Source organism: Apteryx rowi, unplaced genomic scaffold (assembly GCF_003343035.1).
Source record: "Apteryx rowi isolate R43461 unplaced genomic scaffold, aptRow1 scaffold_24, whole genome shotgun sequence".
Classification (NCBI taxonomy): Eukaryota; Metazoa; Chordata; class Aves; order Apterygiformes; family Apterygidae; genus Apteryx; species Apteryx rowi.
The window spans coordinates 2,287,350-2,310,522 of record NW_020448752.1 but is presented as its reverse complement, the minus strand read 5'-3'; the positions used below and the strand labels follow the sequence as shown (position 1 = coordinate 2,310,522).

At 42.1% G+C, this 23,173-nt stretch overlaps 1 protein-coding gene across 1 annotated transcript in view; it reads left to right on the top strand.

Annotated features, from left to right (window-relative positions):
* Positions 1-11,134, top strand: part of LOC112966300 (sodium/hydrogen exchanger 2-like) — a 34,402-nt gene extending 23,268 nt beyond the window's left edge. Inside the window, exons 8-12 of the mRNA XM_026066280.1 lie at positions 726-890; positions 2,149-2,263; positions 4,094-4,228; positions 8,924-8,990; positions 11,001-11,134. Of these exons, the coding sequence (XP_025922065.1) occupies positions 726-890; positions 2,149-2,263; positions 4,094-4,228; positions 8,924-8,990; positions 11,001-11,134 (616 nt within the window). The remainder of the gene's footprint in view (positions 1-725; positions 891-2,148; positions 2,264-4,093; positions 4,229-8,923; positions 8,991-11,000) is intronic.
* Positions 11,135-23,173: the final 12,039 nt, after the last annotated feature.

Here is a 23,173-nt window from a genome sequence, read left to right as displayed (position 1 = left end):
TTTTCTTTGGGGGAAAAAAAGACAAAGAGCTTAAAATACACTGCTAATAATCTACCAGGTTTCATTACTTAGCCGTACAAACACAGACTCACCTAAATTCATAGGAAGGATTCTGCCTAATGCAGCTGACAGGTATTTTCTTAAGACTGACAGTTCTTTAAAGTACCACTAGAGGGTATTGAAAACGCTTCTGAGGGCTGTCTGCCGGGCTCCTTGCAATGTAGTACCCGGGCTAAATGACTTGGTGTATAGCTAGCAAGAGCCAAACCTGAGTGTCAGTATTTGATACTAACTAGACTTTTTTGTGAGAATTGTGCTGCATTTGAGCAAAAAATGAAAGGAAATGGGTCAAAAGGAAATCTGGAAGCTACTTAAATCGCTAAATCCTGTTGCTTCCATTTGGGCTAAGGCATTTCCTTGCAGCGCCTAGTAGAGTTCATGATAAATTTTCAGGACTTTTTATTGCAGTTGCAGATGTTTTAATACCTTAGCTCATGTATTATAGTACAAAAATGATAAGGGCCTGGACCAACCTCTTAAGCTATTGGTTTCTGGAAGGCAGCTAATAGAATATAACGGAGTATGGGGTAATCATGGAATATAAACCTGCTGACTGGCTCAAATCCATTTTGGTTCCTGGGAATAGTGACATGAGGCTGATAACTGTATTCAAGCAAAAGAACTTTGCAACATCAGCACAGAATTGTCATTTTGTTCTCTAACAGATTGGAATATTTCAACAGCAATTACCTGCAGAAGATCCTGCTTCGAGAATATGACCAGCCCAAATCAAGTATTGTGCTTCTCTATGAGAAGCTGGAGCGGAAGCATGCCATTGAACTAGCTGAAGCAGGGCAGTTGGGTCATGCACCATCTCATCCATCCTTGCTGTAAGTGTTCCCCTGCCTAGCTTGTTTGCAGAAATAGTATGTCAGAAGGATTTTAATGAAACTGAGTCCCTGCTTGTGAAAGCCAGCAGGCACAGTTTCTCCTGCTTGTAACATATCTTGGCCCTCAGGGAAAAAGTGTGACTGAGAGTCACCAAATTTTCTCAAAGAAAGAATTTATTTTTAAATTTCTCTGGAAAGATTTAAGTTGACACACAATAAGTGGACAATCAACTTTATATTAGAACCATTCAAAACCTTAGTAAATTTTCTGTTTGTCTTTGGATTCTGTGTACCAAATCACCAGGTCTGATGTTTCAGCTTCATTGAGTGTTACCTGTCAGAGAAAGGGATTTGCTCAGTCATGTAACTTCATACAGAATAAATATGAAATAAATCTGAAAGCAGTGTTAGCTGCGACTGAACTATTTTCTATAACCCATCTTTGTACACAGTTTCTATCAGGTGATAAAAGGCCAGGACAGCAACTTTTATTGACTTTGTGTGTTTCCCACCTCTAAGTTTCCAGAGTCACTGGGGCAGGACTGCAAAGATTCTCAGTGGCTCCTCAGGATGTGTTGCACCAGGAGTCTGCAGTTGTTTCCTCTCTCTCCCTCCCACAGCAGGGAACTCTTACAAAAAAATCTTGCAAACGTCCCTGCCTCTTCTGCTCTTCCCTGCCTGACTGTTCCATAGGAAGGAAAAACAGCCTGGGCAGGTGCAAAGTAAACACTATTTAAAGATGAGCAGGTGAACAAGCAATCTCCTGGCACGGATAAACACAGTTTCTGTTCTTGTACCTGTAGGTGCCCCTGTATCTCCCAAAGAGTTGCACTGAAACGGTGCTTTAAGTAAGCAGCACTTGCACTACTTTTTGATAGCTTTGCACCTTTACATTTACTGAAAGAAACAACGGAGAAAATGAGCATAGGTTGAGAGAGCAGGTCAAACATTAGCCTGTCAGAATGGCCATGTCATCTCTTAAATGTTTTTGCTCTGCCATGGCTCTCGACACCTCTTTTATCCACTTACTCCAGGGAGCACATAGATGGCACAACTCTGATGTGAATACCAAGCGCTCCTTCTGCAGTGAGCTCCATCAGAAAGAATTAGCCATCAGTCATGTCAGCTTGTCCACTGATGGTGTCTCTGAAAGAGCTGGTGTGAACCTCTCACTCTTGACACCACCCTGGGCTTTGGGGATGCACCTGCTGTGCCACTATATATCTTCTGAACTAAGGCATTCTGTTTTTCTTTGCAGCAACAGCCACAGGACTGTCATAGCGGACAGAAAATCAGAGGATATCCTGAATCCGGATGTACTCAAAAACATACAGGAAATATTGGCAAGGAGCCTGTACCGAATAAGGAGAACGGTACAACTTTTCCCCTCAACCTGTTTTTTAGACGTCCAGTAGCACAAGTTGTCTCAGTTATCTCAGCAGTCTGAGCAGATGTGAATATTTACCTAGGTACTGATGAGCTCTCTGTGAATAGAGAACACTTGGCTGTGTGAAGCAGGATCCAGTTTCCAAGTCAGTGGCACATTTTTCTTTGTAACATGACAGCTTTTGAAAGGTTCACCACGTCAGCCTATAATTTCATGAAGTATTTTAGGCATCAGTACCCAGAACTAGAAACAAGACCTGAGGAACACGGGGATATTCCAGCATCAGATTAGCACATCCAGCAGTTTCAAAACTTCTGGTTACCTACAGGCCAAAGATTTGGTTGGTGGTGGCCATTAAAGCCTTCCAGTGCAGTATCGCACTTCATCGCATGACTGCACACTGAAGCCCTTATAATGCAGAACACTGAGAAAAGGCAAAAGGGGGCTTACAGTGCAGGTGTGCTCAGAACGAGCGTCTCAAAGCAAGAGAATGAATTAGCACCATAAGTAAAGAATGGGAACTATGGATAAAAGGAAGGGTCTGGGAAAACTGAGGAGACCCCCAGAGCCTAGGGACAGGGAAGACCATAGTGATGGTTATTCTACAGAGGGTTTAAAGCCTCTCAGCAGCTTTGCCATGAAACTAGTAAATCTGGTGGTGCATAAAAACATTTGCTGTTTACAGACTAACTCAGGAATAATCTCTCTGTTTAAGGTTTTACATAGCACCAAGGACTGTGCATTGTAATTGCTGTTTGCATGGTGATAACATGGAGCCTTATCCTTAAAATTGATCTAAACCTTTGTTTTATGGACTGTGCACAAAATACTGAATCCTTGGGGATGTGACTGATATGGGCGTCTTGGCACAGAGGGATCAGATACCCCCTTCTGTCATTTTGCTGAGCTGAGAGAAGTGGTCAGATAATGCTGTGAGGAAAACTATTGAAATGTATGGGAAAAAGATGAAGGTCTTCTGTTTGCACTTACTCTTGCCTAGACCCAAACTAGCCCCATCTAGCAATGGCATTATCCCAACTCCCATTGATGTTAGTGGGAGATTTTACACACTTGATTGGTTTATGGCTTTTGAAGCAAGATTTGTTATTCCTGTTCATGCTAATACATGATTTTTATGTTGAGGTGGGGCTAATATAACATACTGGAGGGCTGGGCAGAGGGACTGAGGCAGCTCTAGCTGAAGACACCTTGACCAAAGTGGCTGCACTTAGGTTGGTGTTTCACCTGGACTAGTGCAGATGTATCTCAGGCTTGTCATTCAAGGATCACTAAGGTATTTGTGCACAAATAAGCAGGGAATATGCTGCTGTTGAGGGCATGCCACTGCTTCTGGAATCCCATCTTATCCTCTTTGGCTTTTCCCTCCAGTTTCACCTCTAATAGTTAGGTAAATCAGTTCATTCCCATAACTAGGCAGGGTGGTTACAAGGGACTGAAGAGCCCTGAAAGGTGCAGGCAATTGTGAAAGGCTGCTGCTACAGAAAGAAGGATGACACCCAGGATGTCCTGGCTCCCTGTATGGGGTATCAAGACTGGGATATAGAGGAGGCTGCCCCAGGAGGGGAGCATGGCGTGATCTGTCCCAGCTGGAAGAAGTGGCAGTAGCAGCCCCTTGTGCTGAGTCCATATTGGCAGATTTTCTTATCAGTGGGAAACCATGATTCCTTTCCTCCTCTGACTAAGCAGTGCCTCAGGTCCTTGCCCCCTCACATTGCCACTCTGTTGGCCCTGTTGTCTGGTGCTGCTTAGACACATCCCAAATTTAATGGCAGTTTCTTTGGTGTAATGCGAGCAGGTGCCGGCATACAACAGGCACACCCTTCCCRGAGAGACTGAGCCCACAGAGCAGGCCAAAGAGATCCTGATCCTCCAGCACAGGAGCCTTTGGACGGAAATTAGTGAAAGCGACACATTCAGCTCCAGGAAGGAGGTAAGTGAGAGTGGGAAACGCTTGTAACTGCAAAGAGACGCAATGCACCATTCATTTTTCCTGATGAGGGATCTCCTGCTAGCAGATATAACCAGCACTGGAAAGAGAGCTGTTTGTTGCTGGTGGTATTTCCCTTTAAAGACAAATCCTGTTACCTTTAAAAAAAAAAAAAAGTGTCTCTTAATCCTAAATTACATTGCAAGAACTAGGAAATACCAAGGGCGGCCTGAAAAAAAAGAAGAAAATCCAATTCCTGACAAACAAATGAACCATCTTGTGCATAGCACTCTTCTGTCCTTTGTGAACACAGGCTTCCATCCATACTAGGAAAGATATTTACTGAGCAAATGTTATTAATTGAGCCTTGGTTTGTAGATTTAAAGACCTGTTTTTCCCATGTTTTCTTTTCTGGAAGATTTCATAAAAGAATGGAATTTGGTACACCCATTGTCACCAGTCCAGATGTACTGTAAACATTTGAAACTGTCCTGTTTTTTTTTTCCCCAAAATCTTTTGAAAGGACAGAAGCATTATTGTTGAGCTTTTTTATTTATTTTGGAGGTGGGTTTTTTGTTTTTAAAAGGAGCTACAGTTCTGGGCAGACTTGAAGAAAATAAAATAGAAGGAAGTGTTGCATATCAGATTCCTAAGAGAACTACTTTAAGCCCAAATTTACTACTGGCATAATTCCATGGTGGTTCATATTCTGAATTAAAAGAGAAACAGGGTAAATACTTTGCTTTGACTGTGCACTGAGACACATATACAATGTCTATGGCTGGTGAAGGATGTCTTCTGCTGATGTCTTTGGAAATCAGTGAAAGAAGTAAGGCAAAAAATTCCCCGTGGAAAGACAAATGGCTCTGAAATGGTGCATCAGTAATGGACTTGGTGGTTTTTTGTGATTCCTCCCATTCTGTACAACTTTTACTCTAGAGGAATCACAATTAAGCTATAGGTATTTTGCTCCCAAATTCAAAAAGTTCAATAGTCAGTAACTGCTGAGCAGTATGCCATCCCTAAATCTCGCTGACTTCTCTGAGTCTTAGCTTTTGCTGGCTTGAGCACTGTCCAAATGCAGACTGTGGCGTCTAATGTGTATAGTAAGAGTACATCACTAAGGAGAACAGAATGACCTTTTTAAAAGAAATAATTTATCTTTCTTTATTTAGATAGTAATTTTCCATGACAGCGCAAGAACTCAGGACTGCCACAGGCTTTATTCCACTCTGATTTCTTTGTTGAAATGCCAGTCATTGAAGAGCCCACCGAGAACTGAAGTAATGTACCAAATGCTTCTGCTGCTTAGTCCTTCATTCACAGAAAGGTGTTCCGGCTCTTGCAAACAACTTAAAAGATTTAATTTGATCATTTACATGCTGATTGGTACTTACAATTCAAAATAGATAGGAAAGAACATGGCATCTTCCTGTGGAACATTTGGTATAATTAAACTTCAAAAGAACAACATCAAACTAGTGCTGATTTTGTGCACAACGTTACATACTCTAAGTAAGGACGTCTGACTGTTAACCCTTGAGCTCCTGCTTTGATATCCCCTGCTGCTCCCATTAGAGAATGGAGTAACTTTAGTAGCAAATTTAGCACCTTTGGGAAGACTATTACTCCTGTTACTCTGCATACCTAGAACTGGCCATTCAGAGGACAGAACATCTTTGTGAGGTTTTCTGGGAAGAGCAAAAGCAGCAGGATTTACTGAGCAAACCACAGATCAGTCAGCAAACTGGCTTATGCCGTTACAGCTGTCTCTCAAACTGTTGAAGGGAGTAGGTGTCCCAAAACCCAGTCACAGACATGAGTTTTGTGCTGAGATCTCCCACTGAATGATTCTGCAGGGATCGCTGCCTCTCCAGTAGGTAGTTCGTAGCACTGCAGCACCGTTCTCAGCGTCGTCTTATCAGCATTACACAGCTAACACTGTTAGGTGTTATGCACAATGCTGATCTGATGCTTAATACTGCTGTCTCACAGGAGTCATTCGTTAGTGCTAATCACATGCCTTTACAGCAGCCAGCTTTTCTTTGTTCCAGTCTAAATAAAGCAAGTGTAAATACTGAGAGCTTATTCTAGTGATATTCTTAAAAGTTACTCTAAACCCAAAAAACAGCCCTCTGCACCTAAAAGGAAAAGTCAGATGTGTTTTGCGTGTTCAGTATTTTATCTGTTAATGTTTTAGAATCTCTGTCTCATTTTACTGCGAATAGAAATAAAGCAATACCTGAAAATTGTAGGACAATGTTCTGGAAGAACTTCAGAACATTAACACGAAGTTGCAGGGTGCTAGAAAGCTATTATTTCATCCTGTAGAAAGACAGGCTGCAACATTAGAATGCCTTCAGAGGAAAGAAGGAAGACTGGTAAAAAGTAGATTTTAGCTCATTAAAAGCAGCCAAATATTTAAAATTTCATACTGAAAAAATTAAAATAAACCACTCAGAATTTTATGTCAAGTTGATAAGTAAATGCCATTTTAACAAGTTACGAATAAAAAATACGGCTAGTTCATGTTGGAGAGTTTCTAATTGTCACATACTCCATTTTTTCTGGTTCTAAAGGGAAGAGTTTGCCCTTATAGGTTTTGAGACAGCAAGAAAAAATATACAGTCTTGTTCTAGGCAGTTTTCTATCCTACATTTCACCACAAGATGGAAGCATTACAATTATATTTGCAAACCAACCTGGAAATCAAGGGACTGTGAGACAAACTTTAAGCAAAGGGCCCTTGTAAATCCTCCAGTGCTGGTGAAACGTGTGTGCCATCTTCTGTTTTCAGTCTATTTGAAAAAAGCATTTGCAGTATTCAGTCAGTTACATGTTATGAGCCGAGCGAATAACTAAGAAGTCCATTTGATTCACTAGAAACACAGCTTTTTCTGTTCACTGACTCTCTGCATGTAGGGCTTTTTTTTTTTTTAGTGAACTTGTTTAACCTTTTTCTGTTAGAATATGAAGCTGTGATACCTCAGTTAGATTCATCTCATAATTTATTATGTGCTGCTTTGTCTTTTCCCGCTCCATCAGTCACCACAAGCATAAGGCATGTACAGAAGCTTGTCTTGCCATGGGTGTATGGGTTCACCAGCTGGAGGGGGAACCGAAGGTAAAATTTGCCTGGCCGAATGTTCAGTTTCTGGYGGTTAGACACCTGGCTCTTTCTGTAGTCAATGGAGAGAAACTGGCACCCTAGGCAGGATAGGCACCAACCTACTGTCAGCACCTGTTTTCTGCCAGGAAAAATCACTCCTAGTCTCTAATCGAAACTGGATGGCTGTCATGGTTTAGATGCCCAGCTTTTGAGTTTAGAACGGCACAAGATGCATCTTACACTGCATTAGGAAAACCCCTGCCAAAGAGAATTTGCAGTCCAAGTAGCTAAGGCAGAGAAAAGAAGTAAGAAAGTAGCAGTCTTTATCCCTCTTGAGTCAAAGGCACAGATTAAATGATTTACACAAGACAGAAAAATCCTGGCAAAACTAAGAGGTGAATCCCACTCTGAATTGTAGCCCAGAGGATTAACTCCAAGACTCTCTATTTCCAGCAGAAAGTTCACCTTCCTCAGCCTGAGGGCAAAATTCCTGCGGAAGGCTACTTGCTTCCTGTAGCTGTGTGTCATGTTGGCTCTAAACACTGTGTTTATTTTCGGTCTCCCTTATTTTAGGAAAGGATCCAACTCAAAGTATCCTGGCATTGTGGTTTCTGAGACCTAGGATGTCTTCTATTTACTACTGAGCACCCAGAAAATCTTTGCACCTGTAGCCAGGCAACTTAGTAGTCCTTTCTTCTGCCAAAACACAAGTACGCTCCCCCAGAAGGAGCTTATTTGGAGTTGCCTGTAAGCCATGTGCGTAAATGACATACTGCCTTTAGTAATTATGTCGGAGTCCTTTCATGGAGCATGCTCTGAGAATCATTAAATGCCCCTGGGAATGGCTTTCTAGGGAGCCAGGCTACTGCTGCTCAAGCCTGCAAGCCATTGTTATTAAAATAGTCAATAAACCTGCGCACAATGGACTGAGGGCATCGGGTCCCTCGTTAAGGGAGGGAAAAAACGAAACAAAACAAAACAGAAAACCAGGTTGGGAGGTGTCCAGAGTTATTTGGCAGCCTGGGTTTCTGGACCTAGATGCCAAATCACAGCTGCATAAGAGACTTATTCCCAGTTTACAGAAATACCAAACAATTCAGGCAGCATTGTGCTAACTGAATTTTTCTGAAGGATGGAGATTAGCACTCAAGTGAAAGGACAGAGCGCTCGTTAGTGCAAGCTCGCTACCTTCCTGCTTGGCCGGCAGCCAAGGTGATGAACAGCCAAGGTGAGAAATGTCCCTGTCCTAAATGTGGGTTTTGTTTCCCTTTGCTCATCTGCTGTGTCCTCCTCACACCAGATCTGCTGCTTTCGGATTAGATCTGCTGAATTACTCCTGGAGAGTTCAGACCTCTTTCAGCAACTCAAAACAAATCRGCGCCTGTAAATATTTCCCCTCAGAAATCCCTGCCATGTATTTAGTCTATTTTTAGAAGTAATTCTTTTTGTTTTTCTTGGCAAAAGTAAAAGAAATGGCAACCAAGTCCTTGGGGATTGTAAATGGCTTGGTTATGAACCGTGAGTGTCATTAACAGACTTGCTAGCAATCTTCATAAATGCATTAAAGTACTTTTCTTTCTTAATCACAGAAGGCTGACTCCTACTCAGCACAGGGTGACTCTAGCCCAAAGCCAAAACTGTGCCRCTCCTTGACCGGTAAGTGGGAAATCCGGTGGGTGCTGGTAGGGATTTCCTACCATCCCATCTTCTCCCCTTGCCCCATTGCTAGGGTATATTCAAGCAAATGACAACGATAATTTGTGTTAAGTCCGTGGCACATCCGTGGTATTGCTGGGATTTGTGAGATAGCCAAGGCAAAATCTTCAGCCCTCACTACCTTTTCCAGACAGCGGTGCGTGAACACCTGCCCRGTGGGTACCGGGCACCCAGCTGCAGAGAGAGGCCATTGCACAGCCAGGCAGGGGGAGAGCAGGAACCTGCCTGCTGCAACGTGAACCTGGGACTCCCCATGTGCACAAACGTGTTAGAGCCTGGAAAACAAAGTGCATATCCTTAGCTGAGCACCACCAGCTGACAGGCAGGGCTGGGAGGATTCCCTAATTTCAGACCTGCGGGTGGATATTTTACACCTGACCTGGTCGCCTGGATTCCCGCGTAGTCCAGCAGAGACGGGCGCTTGCTGGCTGCAGCCCCTCTTCCCCTGTAGCCGATGGGTAAAGCAGAGCAGATCTGCCGTGTGCTAGGATGCCCATTTCTCTCTGCCGGCGACCAAGGTCATGACTGTTTCAAAACATGAAGTTCATGCCTAAACGCTTTCCAGAAATTAAGGTCTGTTTGTTTTGGGTTTTTTTTTTTTTTGCTAAGTATTATTAAAATGCATTTCAAGCCCACCATTAACAGCACTGTTCCAAATATCAGCTCTAGAAGGAGCAGTGGCTCAAGACTTCATGTCTTTTCATAAGCACAACCTCAGTTTTTAGATAACTGAAAGCTTAGTTTTTGCACTTCAAAATGGTTTAATACTGCTGAAGTCTCACACAAAGTGTAACTGGTTAAAACTGTAAAATATATCTTTCAAAATGCAGAGAGCAATATCATTGTAACCTTCGAACCACAATGAAATGCTTAATTTCCAGGCTTACCAGAGACGTAGCATATGAGATACTGAACATTATGAATTTTTACAATACTTAGCGCAACACTGTTTAGCACAATCACTTCTGTAAAGGTGATGCACTGAAAATTTTCAGTTTTTATTGATCCTTAAAGTAACGTTTCCTCTAGAGATGGGCTAAGTTGGATTAAGGGGATGGGTCTAATGTTAATATACAGAACATTTCTTTATTACATGTGTACTGGAAAAATATTTAAGAAGCAGGAAAGTATTATTACTTTCTTTTACTCTTTTTGTTTTTTTCTAATTCTAGTATTTTTTTTTCCTTTGTAATTTTCTTTAAACAGTTAACTAAAAACTTAATAAAGAGCTGTAGAATGGTTATCACTTCATCTGCACAAAGATTTTACTCCAGCTTGGCAAGAAGAAATACAATTGTGTGACATTTGTGAGTCCATAACATGTTAAACCCACAGTATATCTGTTGTGGATGTAGATATTTTAATCTAGAGTTTACATTAACTGTTTAAACTATATTGTTCCTGAAGAAAAACATGAATGTGGTCAGAGCAAACTGATAAAAAGCTGTGTTTTGGGATGGTTTTTTTACATTCTCTCTAGTCGAGATGGTGCCCTCGTGCATACATTGGCAATAGGGCTGGAGGAGGYTATAGCCCTCCTGTCCTGATTGCGTATACATCCAAACAGTCACTTAATAAAGCAACACAAAATTATATGTGCTCTGGCAGGACATCTGCATAGTACAGCTGTTTCTTTAAAAGCTATTTTAAGATAGTCACTTATATGAACTGTGTGTTCTGCGCTGGTGGGAACTGACAAAAAAAAGATTATATTGATCCAGCTATACAACATATTTCAAAATACAAAACAGGGTTAAAATTGTCTATTTTCTCTTTCAACCGAACACTGATCTTTGTGTTCTGTTTTATAACTGAAATGTGATCTTTGTAGTGCGATAGCTCATCCCCAGTGAACGAATAGTCATCTCAATAGCTCTCAATATTTCTTCATTACTGTTGACCCACAAAGGAGAACATTTCTCATACAAGTCTGTTTTTCTCTTCTCACAGTGGAGAATGCGGAAAAGGCACAGGAACTGAAACACAACCGATCAAAGTCTGTGTGTGTCATCTCACCTCTGCAGCCCAGTGGTACTGCTTGGGTTAATAAGAAAGAAACAGAGGAGCTAACTCCAGATATCTAAAAGCACAAGTGATGCTGTGGGCTTCCCATGATGGATCTGACTCCGTTTCATGGATGTATAAAATACAATCTGCTTTTTTTTCTTTTTTCTTTTCTTTTTTTTGATAACAGAGGCCAACAACATGCTATTGTAAATAAGAGGTCTATGGAAAAGGACAGCACAAACAGAGCAAGATATCCTGACCAATCTGCATCAAAACATGTGCTTTCATTGCACAGCGCTGTATTTTTAAAGAGATGTAAGGAAAATGGAAAAGATGCACAGAAGACCGCTAGCAATGAAAGATAATACCTAAGAGAGGAGCTAAGAAAAATTAGCCTGTTCAGTCTAGGAAAACTGCTGAAACTGCCTGCAAGTGCAAGAAAGACTGTTTTAATAAGATGAGGTATCAGGTCTTCTCATTAGTCAATGGGGATAGAATAAGCAGCAGGGAAGATTTAGATTGTATGTGAGGGAAAACTTTATAATCATAAGGAGAGTTTTATGAAGCAATGGAACGTGTTGCCAGGAAAGACGGTAGAAACAGCGGAAGTCCACTTCTACTTCTTGGGAATAGGTGAGTCCTGAATAAGGAAGACTGATCATGTGAATTCCAAAATTTAATCATATTGTTAAAATCAGGCGTTGTGCCTTACCAGACAGCAAGTCTCACACCTACATGCAGCTCTTTTAATGAAAACTTAATACAGTTCAGTTAAAAGAGGAAAATACTTTCTTACTGATTTTTTAAATTTAAGGGATGCTTCCCTTCCAAAACAGAATGTCCTGTGGAGAAACCAGCAAATTTTCCCCTTTGATGCATGTAAAATGCAAACTGTCACAAAACATGATGCAAGAAGGAGAGAGGAAAAGGGGGATAGTTACTGAACTGAGTCATTCCTCTTGCACAAAACTGCTGCACATCTGTTGGGGATGGGCTGAAACATCTGCTCAAGACCATGTAGGAACCAACACAATTTTTTGTGCCTATGCCACAAACAACCCCAACATGTTCTGAGGTTCTCTCTCCTGAGCTGTCTTCCTCCTCTCCCTTTCTAGTAGTGCTTGTTATGCGCTGGGTTTCCTTGGCAGTGATTTGTAGTGCCTGGGAAGCTCCAAATCCAATACTGGTACCAGAAGATCATCTGAGAGTGCCAGCCCTTAGAAGGACAGGCAAGATTTGTGCTGGGGTTGTTTGCAGCAAGTCTGCAGAGACTCTCTGAAAAGATCTCTGCTCCCATTACTGAGAACTACAGGGATAGAGGAAGTCTGAATAAGTCTCCTTAGGAGACCTGGCAGAGAGAAGGCCTCAAAATCTCTCTGCTGTAGAGCGCTCTGGTCAGGAAAGGCACGATCCTTTGCAGAGCAGATGCAGACTGAGAGGAGCACTCCAAGGAGAGTGCCTGAGAAAGAAAGACTTCTCCACGTTTGGGAAATTTTCCTTGAAACTCCAAGTAAGTATTCAAGCCTTTAAATCATTATCCCTAGCTGAACTCAATAGGCTAAGGTTTAGCATTGTGAACATTAACACTTTTCCCTCTCTTCCCCTTCCTCTGCGTTAGATAATGCAAGAGCATTTAATCTGAACAAGTAGGGATCTGCATACTCCCCTCCATGATATTCTTAGACTTTCAGAATCAGTCCTCTGTGTGTTGAAATACTCCCTTAGGAGACCACTGCCCATTACACTGCAGCTTTCATTTTAAATTAAAGACATAAAATTGAATATGTTTGTTTTAAAAAGATCTGAAGGTCTCATTTTCATTTGAACAAACTCCTTTATGATGTCCTGACATAAGCTGATATATTTCTTCTTTACTTTAAGGCCAGTCTTCCCTGCCCCAGTGATATAAAATTGTCTCATTGCAAATGAAAATCAGGCCTCTTAGCCTTACATAGGTATTTTGTGTGTATATAAACATACATGTATATATTTGCTGATTTTAGTGTAATTCTATTGTTGTCTTCAAATACTTTACTAGAATGTTGGTTTGTTTCTTAGTTTAATCCATATTTGCATTGGTGTCACGTGGATTTGTATATGCTTTGTTTAGAAAGCCGTTCATCTTTCAATATGTTGTGATGTAGAACATGTCCTATGTTTCTATCTCAATTAAATATATTGTGCAATGAGATCATCTAAGAGTTATTACCTCCTTGCATCCCCAACGTGCTCAGGATGAAATCAGTGGTGGTGTTTCTCTGAGACAGACACTCMATTTGTCTGTCATCGGCCCGGACAAACCACAACCCAGCAGGCCTGGGAGACCCGTTTTGGAGAGCGAAGCATTCAGCAATTCCCCGGGCAGCCCTTGTTCAGTGATCACGAGCAAGTCCAGCAACTGTGATGGTAAAAGTGATCTGTTTATTGGCATAAGCAATCGCGGACAAGTGAGAGGAAAATAATGCTAAATCTAATATGAGTTTCCCATCTTGTAAAATGAATTCTCTGCGATATTGTTAGGGGTGGCCAAGGATCTTATCAAATGGTGACTGTTTTGTCATGTCTAGATTTCTTTTTAATACTGTAGTAGGCAACAGAAGTGGAAAAAGCAGTACACTCTTCCAGATAATGGCATCTTTACAGAACTGGAATTTTCTCTCAAGAGGAAATATTTTGTTTTCATCTTGTTTCTGCAAAGATGCAAATATCTTGTTTCTTGTTGAGCTAAAAAGCCTCTTTTTCTGTTAGTTTATCAAAAATAATTTTTCCTGGCACATGTGGCCACTGGTGAGGGCAGCGTAGGCTGCCATGACCGCGTGGTGCCTATAGGGGGGACRTCTGAGGACAGTCTGTCTTGTACGCAGCAACGTCGCCAGTGCTCGCAGGGAGATGTTCTCCAGGGGCTGGCTTGTAATACCGTGGAGAGCTACAGACCTAAGCTAACCAAGCCCAAGAGGGAAAATTTGACTTAAAAAGAAGTGCTATGAACCAATTCAACATGACAAAACCTTTTAGTCTCAGGAATAGTAAAATCTCATATTTCACCATTTTCRAACTATAATCTTTCAGAATAAGTGGTCTCTGAACAGTTTTGAAATTGTAAGTTTTCCCTGCATTTTAGTATAGTAGGGAACATTTCAATGCCAGAATTTCCCAGGTTATAGAAATTCTAGAAGTTGTTCAGCTCCAAGTTTGTTAGCGCTTGCATGTGTGCCAGGACCAAGTTACCAGGGCATTCAGGAGGTCCGGATGCAGTGGCTGCTCTGCGGCCCTGTGCCAGAGCAGAGGCTGCTGCCTAGTTTCCTACCACATGGGTGGCTTCAGCCAGCCCCACACGCACGTGCACATGCATGGGTCTGATCCTGCAAAGACACCAACCCACCCCATTAATCCCTTTCATACCTGCTTTGCAGTATTGGGACCATAAATATATCTCTGCTGTATTAACAATTTGCTTGATCTGCAGAGAAGACAAAATTCTGTGCAGTACATACTTTTCCAGTGAGTCACTCTGCCCCGAATTTAACCTTCCAGATAGTATGGATTTTTTTAAAAAAAGTTTCTTTGCAAAATATAATAGCACAGCTAAAGCCTTCATGAAATATTTTCCAGTTGCTCAGTGGCCAAGCCCTATGACTAGTATAAATTTCAGCCTAGAATACATTTGATAATCTTTGCCRGTATCCAGTGTTGGTGGTCTTAAAATTCTACAACTGGGTGGAAAACTGTTAAAAGCTCAGGCTTCAGTGCATGCCTAATTAATTCTTTGCAGGGTTTTAGTCCTTTAAAACATGAATTCACTGTATCATTGAATATTGCATGGTTCTGTGGAAATAAATTGCWTTGGTGTGATTCCTTTGGTAGTTCAGAGAGTTATTGCTCTTTACTTACACTGGAAGTCTTCTGAAAGTTAAGGTTAGAAGAGGCAAAAGTGGTCCATGCTATTGAGTAGCTCARTTACTGAGTGACTAAGTGAGATCTCAAAATTACATCAGAAAGGTTTGGGTGCATAGAAAAAATATTTAAAARTGAGGCTGTAAATCTTTCTTGCACTCTCAACTTCATGAAGAATTTGTGTGAAGTGTGTGGACTTTTTTTTTTAGTTTTGACCAGAAAATCATGCTTGTATTTATTTTTGTTTATTTTCATGACTATTTAAGGTATATTTATTTTTATTTTATTTCATGACTATTTAAGGTGATTATAATGGCTGAATCCTGGAAAGTACTRGCAACCGTTAAGAAGCAGGTGAGGCAAAATGAGCACTTTTCTCTCCTGATATCAGTACTGGGGTTACTTATCAAGCTCTTTCAGCCTCCAGGCTTGTATGCCTCTTCAAAAAGAACTGTAGAAGGGAGCATTGAAAAGGAAGCAGGCTGATGGAGATGAACCAGTGGTTATAATTTTAACACAGAATTAAAGGGGCAAATGTCAACATGAGTATGTACTCCTCTCTCTTCCCTCTCGTTTAATACTGGGGGGTTGCTCTCTATAATACTGATTTTGCTAAACCTCTGGGGAGGTTGGCGGTGTTTCAGAGCTCGCACACAGACCCAGTGCATTGCTCAGCGTGAACCGGATCGCTTCACTCTCCAGGTTGGTTTCCTCTCATTCTGAGGTTTGTGGAGACAGCAGTCAAACAGGAGACGCATAGGAGATGTTCGCCCCCGTCCCTTAGGAAGCACTGAGTGGAACGTCGTTGAGAGCATGGAAGAGCAGCAAGGTGAGTCTCCATGTGGAAAGGTAGGCAGATCTCCAAAGGGAGATGCTCCACAGCGGCGTGAATGCTGCCYGCAGTAACTAAACTGGATGCAGCATATGAGAGAAGGGTGAATTCATGGAGGATTTGGGGGTGAAAAGAAGGCCTGAAATTGTTTCTGTTTATAAAATTGRAAGAAATCCTGCGCTTTCAGTATGAGAGAATGAAAATATGTTGATCTATCTAGATAAGACATTATGTTATTGTGAGCACAGGTGAAAACACAGAAGAATGTGAGCTTTCACTACAACTCAGATGATGCTGATGGAGTCCTTGATCAGCCAAAGGTAAGACACTGATTCTGGGAAATCTGAGCTGACTAGCCCCAGCTCCTTGCTAGAGTATGTATGTTGTGAAGATTCACAATTTCAGTTTAACAGCTTAATGAAAAAATTCRTTAAGGTCCATTAGGAAATAAAAGTCTCTAAAATGCCCAGGATGCAGCTTCTCTTTTCTTATGTACAAGCTGTCAGTTCTGTCTTTGGTCACATCTTCACTAGATCTCACTAACAAAAGCAGTTCCACTATTGCACCAGAAGAGGTAAGGGAGCAAAGAGTGTGTCATATTTTTGGTAATGTTTTGTATCTGATGATTGCATGCATTATGGTGATGTTTAATTAATACATCTGCTTAGCTCTGGCATAGCACTTTTCTTCCAGAGATCACAAAGCAACCTACAAAGGACAATCAACWCCATTACCATTTTTTTAGAGGCTTAAAAAGCATGGCTAGACGTTACATTTTTTTTCCAACGACAAGGCCCGCTTTCTAAACCAGATCTGTGAAATAATCCAGGTAAAGAATCACTGCTTTCTGAGGCTGGAGGGAAGAGAGATTTATATAAATCTAACTCATTTCACTTGTTTAGACAGAAGCACTGCAAATGGTTGAACTCTCACAGCTGAGCGTATGGAACAAACGCACCTCCTAATGCAATTTCACCCCACAGATATTGTGGCTCGGATGTGGCCTCTTGGTGAAGGAGTTGCCTGGAGCTAACAGCAAGGTAAGTACAGGACTAAGAGTACWAAGTGGGACCCCAAGCCTCGCTAGAGGATCCTAACCACTGCACCACATGGTTTTCCTCTTTGGAAAGATGCAAATCCTCGCTCTGTTGCTATAGTGCTTCAGGGGTGTTATATTAACTTACTTAGGCACCAGCTAGTGATGAGAGAAGGCTACAGATTAGTTCGAGATGATTGCTTCCCTTCCCTCAAGGGCTCTCCCACATAAATACATTCCTTCGGCCTGGAGAAGCGGACAGAGGAGAGTCTGTTCTGCTGGATTTCAGCACTCCCGGGTCTGGGTCAGGCCCTCGAGGAATTCATAGGGGCTGAAGTGTGAGAATATGGAAAACGCTGAAAACACAAAAGTTAACTGAGCTTCCCTGAGCTTCCTGAGTTTAGTGGAGAAAGGATGGGGTTTGGGGGATGTTCTTGGAGACACCATGTTTGTTTTCACATTGGCACACCCATGCTGTGTACAACATAGCATGCTYGGCAAGTGGAAACTTGCTTTACTGAAGGTGTGGTCCAAAAGTAATGGTAGTTTTCACTATATATACTGTGCTGGGGCCAGGGGAAGGGATGAGCAGCCTTTCTGTCTCTGCACRTATAAGGCCCACAGGATAGCTCAGGTGCAATTGTAGTCAATAACATGAGTCGACRTTTGTCTTGCATGTTGTGATGATGGGTTAGGAGTACCCGCTAATGGGACATGAGCACCCGGAGACTGTGTTAGAGGGGGGTTGTGAGCCTGGGACCTGCAGATGGGAGGTGCTCTAGGTGCCTTAGTTCTGCAAACATTGGCTCTTCACTCTACTGTAGAGAATAGTCCTACTGATCTTGGTTGTACCATTTGCCTGATTAAAAGCATTGACTCATCTCCAAAGATCAGAAGTGAAATAAATACTTGGCCAAGGTGCTCTATTAGTGGATAGGGGCTGGCAGCTCTGAAGGGTAATTCAGACCAGCCAAGATCTGCATCACCTTCTGGAGGTGCCTCTTGGACATGTGTGTGCTGGGGATGGGATGTGCCCAGGCCAGAGCATCTGCAGGAGCTGGGGCCAATGGACCAAGTATCATTACTGTGTTGCTCTAAAGCTTGCAGTTAGCTGGCTGTGAAATAATTTTTTTGCATCCCTAAGTTGAAGGATATCTCTTCACTGGAAGAGTAAAATCAGGGCTCCCTGAGCTCTTAGTGAGGCTAGTAGCTGGCGAGTGAAATCCTGGTTACGTTAAGTCAACCGCAGATCTTCTCTTGATTTCAGTAAAGCCAGGATTTATCTTTTAGTATTTTTGTATAATAAAAAGTGCTTTTATTTCTGTTTTGCCCCCATCCTGCAATATGTTGTAAACACACAAAGGGGCACCTTTGTGGTGCTTGGCCCAGGCAGACAGCRTGCTGTCTTTATGGCCCAGCTTTGCTTTCCTTATAGGCCTCCCAACAACAAGTGCCGAATGTTTATTAATATGGGCCCCAGCTCTGCAATCTGCTCCCCTAGCACTGTCTAYAGCATTTCCCACAGGGGCACTGAGCACATATATCTCTGGCTGTACGTATGCAATATAGCTATGTTCATAGGCACTAGGTAGACTGAACTCTAATGTGAGGTTCAATGTCCTCGCAAAGCTGCGTATTGCTGTCCCTTTACCTGGAATCCTTTTTGTCACAATTACACCTGCATGTTCCCATAAAGAATTAGGATGAAAAGGCAATGTCATAAAACAGTCCAGTAAACAATAAGCTGAAACAATGTGGATGAGTCTACCAGCAATTTTTAAAATAAAATTTGATTAAACATTTTATTTCAACTTAGATATTTAATAATTTTTTCATGTCTTTGCTACATATAAAAAGGCATTTTTACCCCCTAAAATGAAACTTTTTCTTTGAAATTGTTACAATGAAACATTCAAAATTAAGCAACCCCTTTCTTAACACTTTTTCCAGATACGCTCACTCAATTCCAGCCCTTCCTGGAAAGTGATTTGGTTTTGAAAACTTACAGTTTCTGATTATTTCATCAGAAAATCCCTAGTCCTTTCTAATTGCACTGGGGGGAGGGAGGAGCAGAATGATTTATTGGCTGTTTTCTTGCTGTTTCTTCTTTTCCTTCTTCTAATATACGTGTGTCCTGTCTACTAACAAGGCTGTCTGTTGCATTGTGTAAAATCTGTATGAACAGCATACTTATACAAAGGGAAAACACAAAACTAGCTCACCCTTCAAAACCAGAATAGGCCTGAACCTTGTAATTAATAAAGATTTTTTTTTCTGAAGAGTAAAGGAGCTATTTTTTCTATCAGCCTTTTAGTCTTTGGGAGAAACATCCCTATTATAGGAATTCTAATTGTATCTACTTTTTTCTGCTCATCCTTAGTAAGAAATCCCTTTAAAAGAAGACAGAAAAATCATCATAGCTATGCACATGCAATTAGGTGGCTATTTGTATACAATAAAGGGGATTTACCTTAAAAGGCAGAAGGAGGAGGAAGCCGCATCCGGGGCAGGGAACTGTAACCGGTAGCTTTGGCCTCAGAGCTGCATCAAGCCCTTCGGTGAAAGGAGCCAGCTCAGGCATGCAGGGAAACCCAGGCACCTCCAAAATAGGAAAGCAAGGGGTGCACAGAGCTTGGGTGAACCCTGGCCACGTGGGTCTGATGCTGTCTCTAAGTGATAGCCACGAATCCCTAATGCAGCAGATTGACACCCCACATTGAGGGTCCGTGTCCCCCAGTGGGGATTTAGGTGCACACAGGAAATGTGAGGCCATGGAAGCAGCTGCGTTGAGCCCACAGCCAAACCCCTGCTAGAAAGTCCTCCAGCGCAATGCCTGCTCCATGCCGCCGCTCTTGGGAGCTCGCGCTTCATCCCACCCTGCTGGCCTGCTCGGGCTTGATCCTCGTGTCCTTGGGTGCCGTCCCACCCAGGCGCTCCTTGGCCCCGTCTTCCCTCCAGTCGGTCAATATTTGCTTGTTTGGTGGCACCCACAGCCTGTCAGCGTAAGGAGCCTTCACGTTCTGGTCTGTTTTGACACAATGGAGTCAATCTCTTAAAAAAAAAAAGTCCTCAAGCTGAACAGAACAAAATAGTACAAGAACAAAGCCTGGTTTCCATTATGTTGAATATTGCATAAGAAGGAGGACCAGAGACCCACTGGTCTGGTTTACTGGGGACGAGGGGAGAGCAGAATGGGGCTGTAGCCCCTCACATGCATTACCAGCTCCCCCTAAGCCTGAGCGCTCCCACCATGTGCTCTGCAGCAGCTGTGCAGCCCCACGTTCACGTCGCAGCTGCATCTGCCCATGTCACAGGCACAGTTTTATTGTCCRTCATGTCCAGGAATTTTTCAAATCCTAGTGGTGAGGAACACGTGCATGGGGGTGTGCCAAGGAGAAGGAAAAGCTTGTTGAATGGAGAGACGTTTTGACCTTGCAGACTCAAATCCTATTCTGCAGCCTAGGAATTTGGAAAATGTTTGGCTGTGCATATAACAGCCCATGAGTAGCCAAGGCTGGGCACCAGCAATGCTCTACCTCAGCCGCACAGGGTGTTTCTGCCAATGGGACTGAGAATCGCTAAGGACATCTTCCAAATGGCAAACAGCGCTAACTTGCAAATATGCATTAGCATAAATACGGCAATGCCGAATACAGCTGCATAAAAAGCATACCCATAAATGTGGAAGAATGCGTTAATCCCTTTTTTTTAAAATCACAAGTGCTCACTCTGCATTTTAATTTTATGCAATTACAGTGCAATTTGCAAAAAAGTGCTCACTTCTGGTGTGTCAACCCTTGTCTTCACCGAGCTTCTTAAAGCATCACCAAAGCTTCCCAGTCAATTGTGCTCAGCTTTGAGACAAAGATCACAAAATAGAAGGCAGCAGATTTTGCTTGTCACTTAAGTCAGGTTTAGCCAGTATTACATGTTAGTTAAATGGAAAATGATTGAAATTACATTTATTGAAGATTAATTAGATGATGCATATATTGTACTTTGTATTTAATTAACCATTTTAGATTCAATATAAAGAGGTCATCTCATTGCAGGCGTTGTTGCCTGCAAAGTAACCAGATGATTACAAGATGGGCATGTTATTACAGTTCAAAACTATATAATAAGATTGGATACAAAGCACTGCCCAGGAATCGACTGGGAGATGGTTAATATCTAGCAAAGGCTCTACTTGGGTTATGTAAATGCAGAATTGCTGGGGAATTAGCAAAGATTCACAGGATTAAGTGAGCCCTCGTGAATCTTTAAAAGTGAGAGGGCAGCCAGACGAGGGGTTGCCTTGTTATGGCAGGGTGAAGGTCTTAGTTGTCCAGATCCTCCCTAGGTCAGTTTGGTGGCTGTAGGCATTTTGTCTGGCTGAATTCAGACATCTGGGTTCAAGCTGAAGAGAGAATATTTGCCTGAGAAGCTGCGTTCAGTTCAGTGCTTTGGATTTTGCGGGTGCTACTCTACTTCTGAACACTCTGAAGCTGATCTTGTGTGTTACCTTGGGTTCAGGGAAGGTGTTATTTAGATGATTACTTAGATGATTGTTTAGATTATTAAATATATTTAGACAAACATTGGAACGGGTTGCCCAGAGAGATTGTGGACTCTCCATCCTTGGAGATAATCAAAATTTGGTGGGACATGGTCCTAGGCAACCTGCTCTAGCTAAGGCTGCTTGAGCAGGGGCAGGGCTTGGACTAGATGATCTCCAGAGGCCCCTGCCAACCTCAGCAAGTCTGTCATTCCATGGTTATTTTATTGGCATGTGAGAAACCCTTTTGTGTGGTTGATGGGACTGAGTCTCATAAAGGAAGATTTATTTGACCAGATCCTGCCTATTACTTGGTGACTGGCCACTCTAAAAAATACCCTCTTCATATTGCATCTGAGAGTGTCTGATATGACAAGGCAATGTGCGGGGAGGGTTGGCCGGAAGCACCCGCGTACAAATGCGTAGATGGAGATTGCTTCCGGAGGAGACGACAGCTAAAAGAGGGAGGACAAGTAAGTACTCCAGGAGGGCCACTCTATTTTCATTCGTTCAGACTTAGAGGGCTAAGAACAACTAGTTTTCCAAGCACTACTGCTGAGCAAGCTTGTGAGGTGCGTAGCTGCTCTCTTCTCCCCCACAAATGCAAAGAGATCTAAAAGGCAGGATGTATCATGTCAGAATGATTTCTCCTCTCCCTTAGTTGACTAAATAGTTTGCTTTAAAGAAAAGGGACAGTTAAGCAGGGCCAAGACATGATGTATACTTTAACTTCCCCGTAAGTGGCTTCTGTACTGTAGTTCTCCCATCAGATGCACATCCACTGCTCCCTATGTTAAAAGGCTTCATATATATCTAAGGTCACACAATGATCTCTTTACCTGTCAAGAACAATATGTTCAGTCTTAGGGGTTTTAATTCCATTATATTAACATCAGAAGATATTTTACCATTTTTGAGACCCATCAGGATATCAATCTAATCTTTGAGATGATCTGCTGGCTCTAGCCTGCAGCTCAGACCTACTCTCCTGTTTCATTGCCTGCCCCCCTTTTCTGCTCCACCACCGCAGACGCAGTAATATCTTCTGACCTTCTTGCACATCGTCTCTTGCTCAGTGCAGCCCTGCTCTAACAGTGACCTGTGAGAGTTAGCAATGGGGTTATGCAGATTGTGGTTTATCTTAGACTTTGTTTTATGGTAATTCTGTAACCTGACCCACGTTTTCTTTCTCCATCTATCTACCTAAGGACTCTCCTGGGCAGGGACCCCTCTTCTGGAATCTATCAAATGCCTCAGAAGCTTGTGCTGTCAGATTAAACAAATAGCAGCTCATCCAATGTGACTATGAGGAAGAGCGATCTAATGTATTATTTAAAAGCTACCCCAGCCTGCAATATTTAAGCAAGAACAATGCAGATGATACAATCAATTATTATAATTTAAAGTCTATTGTGTTCATAGAACAAGAGCAAGTGTATTCATCAGTCCATATGCCTCAACAGTTGGCTAGAAGTGTAGTCAAAATTTTACCCTCCTCTCTCCAGTTTCCCTAAGCAATGCATAGTTTCTCTGCTATATCCATATGTGCACAGTTAACTTTATTAAATTGATTCAGAAATTAATTTGGCAACACAAAATCCCATAGGATAAGGAAGTCAACATCTTCATCTATCCTCCCTTTGCAATAGTTCGTGACTTAGGCTAAGGTTAGAAAAATCATAATTTGAATTTTCACTGTAATTTAAATTTTCTCCCCCAGACTCTTGGCATGTCACAGGAATATAGTTATTGCCATACAGAAATTATAATTTTCCTACCCTGGCATCCTCTTTCTGGCAGTGATCTACAGCAGATGC